This window comes from Limulus polyphemus, unplaced genomic scaffold, assembly GCF_000517525.1.
Source record: "Limulus polyphemus unplaced genomic scaffold, Limulus_polyphemus-2.1.2 Scaffold5531, whole genome shotgun sequence".
In the NCBI taxonomy this organism is placed as follows: domain Eukaryota; kingdom Metazoa; phylum Arthropoda; class Merostomata; order Xiphosura; family Limulidae; genus Limulus; species Limulus polyphemus.
The window spans coordinates 53,154-59,298 of NW_013671141.1; the positions used below are offsets into that span (position 1 = coordinate 53,154).

General features: G+C 32.4%; 1 protein-coding gene across 1 annotated transcript in view; it reads right to left on the bottom strand.

Moving 5' to 3' along the window:
- The window catches only part of LOC106472693 (ionotropic receptor 25a-like), a gene marked incomplete at its 5' end in the record, with an annotated part of 49,178 nt that overhangs the window by 35,758 nt on the left and 7,275 nt on the right, over positions 1-6,145 (bottom strand). The window contains one exon of the mRNA XM_013933345.2: positions 868-981. Coding sequence (XP_013788799.1) covers positions 868-981 — 114 coding nt within the window. The remainder of the gene's footprint in view (positions 1-867; positions 982-6,145) is intronic.

The window sequence follows — 6,145 nt, forward strand, 5'->3', positions numbered from 1 at the left end:
CTGGTACAGCAAAGTTACTTTAAAACTAGATTGATGGGTCTGTGAACAAGACCAGAAATCCAATTAAAAACAGCTGGTACAGCAAAGTTACTTTAAAACTAGATTAATGGGTCTGTGAACAAGACCAGAAATCCAATTAAAAACAGCTGGTACAGCAAAGTTACTTTACAATTAGAATGATGGGTCTACGAACAAGACCAGAAATACAATTAACAGCAGCTGGTACAGCAAAGTTACTTTAAAACTAGATTGATGGGTCTGTGAACAAGACCAGAAATCCAATTAAAAACAGCTGGTACAGCAAAGTTACTTTAAAATTAGAATGATGGGTATGTGAACAAGACCAGGAATACAATTAAACACCTGATACATGAGAGTTACTTTAAAATTAGAATGATGGGTCTGTGAACAGACCAGGAATACAATTAAACACCTGATACATGAGAGTTACTGTAAAATTAGTTTTAAAGGGTCTGCGAAGAAGACAATTAAACATCTGATACACAAGTGTGACGGTAGAATTCAAGATGAGTCTCAATGCAATCAAACTAAAATGACATGTGAACAGTTATAATTCGATTAAAATAAAAGTATAAAAAAGTCAGAGTAAAACGCTTTGTGAACAAGATGTTTATTTTTTTATTCCCGTGAAAAACTCTAAAAACATCAGGTTGTTTACACATTAATACTTTGTTTCATCAGTGGTAATTGAACTGGTGGCAGAATACGGTTAACCAGCTTATTAATGTCGTGAGGATTAATATACAAATATAGGTTTATATTTGAAACTTGTGAGCAGCTAGGAAATTGAAACTGAAATCCACTCCCCAGAATATTTAAGATAACTAGTTTTTATCTGAAACTTACCGCAACTGTGGTAATTTTGTAGATTATCACAGCTTTAAAATCATCAAATGTTTTCTTGGAAAATCCCTCGTTGGAGACTATATGTTCTGGATAACCAAGCGACCATACACCCACCTGCAGGTGAAGTTTACAACATATCATATCTTTTCACAAGAAGTTCTATAATAATCCTATTGTAAAATTTACTTCAACTCAACGCAATAACCCAAATGGATCCCAGAACATGTAACTTGTGACGTCATAGAGGTGAAAAAGGACAGATTTTTGTTTTGTCTGTGGATTTGATAGTTCAATATATTGCCAGAAGAGAATGCGACAGTTTCCAAATGGTGGTAACAGAAGGCTTGACGGATCTCTAGGGTGCCAAAAGTGTTATAATATTTCTTTATGGTGACACCAGAAAGTGTGATATTTCCTGAAATTGCCATCAGATATTGCAACAGTTTAATATAACATAATGATTTCGTCATATTCATTGTAATGATGAACACGTAAGATGTGTTTTTATTTCAATATTGATTTTAATTTAATGGTTTTGATAATCAGTTGCATATTTCGATTGAGTTGAGTATAATATTTTCATCAAACTCTTTAAATGCACATTATATGTCACCAGATAAAACAAACTATTCCTTAATAGAATATAAAATAACTGACTATAATCACTATTATCTAATACGGCTGCAGTTAAATCATCTATGTGCCCAATGTGTGTGACTATACAAGTAAGTCATTGAAAGTATATATTACAAATATAGAGTTTAATGTCATTGTGACTTCAATTATAACCTGTTCTGGGTGAAGAATATACAGAATCTTTATTTTATTACCCCTATTAGAACGTTGTGGTAAACTTAAAAATAATCTTCAATTTGTAAAAGTGACTTTTTGTTTACGTTTACGTTCTATCCACACGATTATTCATATACTAATTTTAGCTTAAAATGATATATACATATATGTGTTTGCGGCCTTAAAAGTATTCAAGATTTATAGGTCATATCTAAGTATTTTTGGAAAAGATAAAAGTAAATATACGAGTCTAGAGAAAGAGCTATAATGTAAATGAAAAAAAAATTGAATATAGTAAATATGAGTAGAAGGAATATTGTTGTGCTGGATATTTTGGAGAAAGGAGAAAACAAAAATAGGATGGCCCGGCATGGCCAAAGGGTTAGGACGCTCGATTCACAATTCCCGTCACACCAAACATGCTCGCCCTTTCAGCCGTGGGAGCATTATAATGTGACTGTCAATCCCACTATTCGTTGGTACAAGAGTAGCCCATGAGTTGGCGGTGGGTGGTGATGACTAGCTGTCTTCCCTATAGTCTTTCACTGTTAAATTAGAGACGGCTAGCGCAGATAGCCCTCGTATAGCTTTGCGCTCAATTCAAAAGAAAACAAAGAATATAAGCGAGTTATACTAAAGTCACATTTTCCAAATAAATTTCTTCAAGAGAAGTAACGTAAGCCGACAACCAGTATTTGTACGTTCCCTAGCTTAGGTGTATTATATTATTCATTTATTGCCACTTTTATTAACAATATTGATTATAATATTTAGTATGTAAATAAAAACACCTTAGGTGTGCAAAAAACGTGCGGCCAAGAAAGGAATTAAGTCAAAATTGGCGGCCAAACAAATATTCATTCACTAGTTAGCCAGGTTGCGTTTTTTTTCAGCTTGGGTCATGATGTTGAGTAAAACAAAATATGTGGGCTAGCTAACTAACTAATAAATGAATATTTGCTGTAAAATTCTTATCAATTCTATATGTGTAGCTACCTGTTTGGTCGCCAATTTTGATTTCATTCCTTTAAGTCGCACACTCAATCATTTTTTTTAGCGCACCTTTTTTTTTTCACACCTGAGGTGTTTTGGGCTAATATCGTTACTTTTTATCAACACACACCAACAAACCACAGCAAGTAAGAAAGTAACACTCGATAGTAACCAACATTAGCTTTAGGATCGCAACCCTATTATACGGAACAGACCTATATTTTACAGAATTAGTCAGGTTCTTTAAAATACAAGGTGGAAGTTTTTCCTATCTAAAACTGTGTTAATAACTTCCTTTATAGTAATGTCATGTAATCTGGATTAACAGTTTTTGTCATCACCTGCATGCACTCCGTACAGCGGTATCAAGCATCTTTATTCACCCTAATTGCTGAGGGCAGTATCACGTGACGCTTAACTCTCGTTAATTAGGATAATTTCATACAATTTAGCAAATTTGTGCTTAAAAGTTGGCAATATATAATAAATGTCCACACTTATAATTCTATTGAAAACTTGAGCTAGAAGCTGCTAATCTAGTTTGCTTGGCCTAACCTTATATATCTTGGCCTTATATATCTGCACGTGTTTTCACACTAAAGTTTTGCTGCTCTAATTCGGCCGTCTTTTATAGGAATGACAAAACTAAAAAATGTCCTTTTTTACCCTTAGTTGAAGCTGCAGTAAAAATGTTAGACTGATAGCTCACGTGAATTTTTTGCGTAGTCGTGCTCAAAAGGTTTGGTCAAAATTGAGCGGTTTTTGTTGCATAATTTTGTACATTTTAGTTATATTTAGATCAAGTTTGATTCCTTATTGTAGGTTATAAAGATTTATCAGTGTACCAAATTAAAAAAAATCCATAAGAGGTAAGTAAGTAAGTAAGTTTCCGTACTTTCAGTGCAGAGGGAAAAAAGAGGATGAAATTCAATCAAAATTGGAGATTTTATATCTCGTGTACTTCTTAATGGATAGCCTTGAAAACAATTGGTCTGTGAAATAAGTGTCCAGCACAGTATATCCACTGAAAATTTGTGATAGTTTGGATTACCACAGTCCGATATACAGAAAGTGGAAAATCGATAAACTGTTAATAACACGCAGTGTGTCCTGCAGGTTGTTTTGGCTGTACAACACACTACCGTTTGCCTTGATATCGAATTCCATTGCTTCTAATTCTGTTTTGTTATTTGTTATAATTGTTTTATAAAGATTGTTTTGTATTGTTAGTTTAATATCTGTATTTAGAATAACCTAAGTGTCATAAACTAGGTGAACCTCATGAGATATTATTGGGATTACTGCCTAAAATATCGTTCAGCGATGGTATAGATATCAATAAGTAGAAACATAAGAAAAGTGTGCTTAGTTATTTATACTCATACCTAAGTAGACTTTTAGTGTTTCTCTAAGTACAAAACTTGCTTTGGTCGGAATTCATTACACAAGTCTGCGAATTTAAACTCCATAAAAGTTGTTTTAGTTTTTGTATAACGGATTTTCCATAATTCAGCTACGCAGATTTCGAAAATAATATTCTTTTTTTTATCATGTAAAGATTTTTTTTTACAAAGCGGGAAGAAAAAATGTTTATTTCGTTTACCACAGTGAACATTTTTTACTATTATGTTTGTTACGTTTGGGTTCTAGAACGATCGATAAGACTTTCACGTGGCGATTGGTCTTGAGAAATCTATAGCCAGTGGTTGTCAATGTTTTATGCATAAAAAATTTGAACAGATTTCAATGAAAATGATCCACTTATATAAAAGTATATATGACATTTTGTGAAAAATCTGCACGTGATGGAGAAAAATGGATATAATTTTCGGATTCAGCGTACAGGAATTACTGTAGAATGTGTAAATATTTCAAGACGATAAAACCATCGCAGGCCTGTGTTATTAATTATACTAAATGAAAGGTTTGAAAGAGAGGTACTGTCTACAATATCAACTTCTTTTGAATACTTCTAAAATGTCCTGTTTTTTTATTGCTCGTACATTCCTTATCCATTCCCATTATTCTTTCTCCTCCTTTTATCTTCTATTAATAACTTTCTCATCCTCCGTCTTTTTCTTCCTCTTCTAAAAATGTTATATTTCCTCTTCATCCTTGTCTTCTAGAGTCTTTTTGCTCTTGCTATGTCATCTATATCTGGTATATTATAAATTAATGTTTGTTTTCCACATTTATCTATTCCTTTTCTACAAACTACTATATACAAACACTTGTTCTTATAATTACCTTAGCTCTACCATTGGCAAATATGCACCTTTCCTATTATTATCACTCCTGCTTTTTCTCACACTTTGCATTTTTACGTGTCGAATTAAAATCAGTTGGGTAACTTTTTTCTTTATTTTACCTAAATATTTCTTTTCTGCCCATATGGAGAACCAAAACCATTCGTCTAATCCATTTTATTCTGGTTTTTAATAGCTTTCTCCGTTCTGTGTTACTGGTTTTATCTTTTGATTTTATTATTCTACTGTTTTTCTTTTCTCATTCCTAAATAGTTATTTCCTCCCCTGTTCTAGCGTTTAAGTCTTCTATTATTAATCACCATTTTCCCAGAAAAATCTGAGATGAAGATGAGGAATTGACTTTCTAAGGAAGTAGAGGAAATTCTGTCATTGATTGTGTTAATCCAGAGAAGTATGCATATGGCACCTTCAAGAGTACAGAACCAGACCATCATCCAATAATGGTGGCAATGTATAAAGAAAATAGTGTAATAGAAGAAAAGAATAAGAAAGAAAGATATTGGAGAAAATGTTCATAGATGGGTAAAATATATTAAAATCACAAACAGAGATTGGAAGTAGAGAATTTAGAATATAGTGAAAGTATGTAAAGCATTCAGCTAAAATACGTTAGAATGAGTACAGAAGAAGAAAGAGATGGAAGATATATTGAAATGTTATAGATTAAAAATATCAATTCAAATATGCGAGAATAAGAAAATGTAGAAGGAGATGGGAAGACTAAGAATTAACGACGGAAGAAGATTTGTGGAAAATGTGAGAAAAAATAATTAACTGTAAATGTTGAAGAAATATGTTTGGAAATATGGATGAAAGAATTTACATTAGATGGGGTTAAGAATTGTACCAAGAAACTGGAAAGATGATTATCTGCTGGATTTAGAAATAACTTAAGTACATATGCTCTAGATTGAGTGTCAGAAGAATTACGAATTTTATTTTAATAATATGTGGGAATGGTTTTCCTCTAGATAAATAAACAAACAAACAAAAAAAAACAAAAAACAATACAAGTACCGATTTCTAAATCTGGGAATCAGGATGGAGTAGGGGATTTAGAGTGGAGTATCTTTGTAATCAACAGCTTATATTGGAGACGGCTTGAATAGGTAATGAAGAAAAACTTTAATATAACAGCAAATGTACAACGTTTCGACGTTTCGTACCTGATGATGATAAAACCTTGTCGAAACGTTGTACATTTGCTGTTATATTAAAGTTTTTCT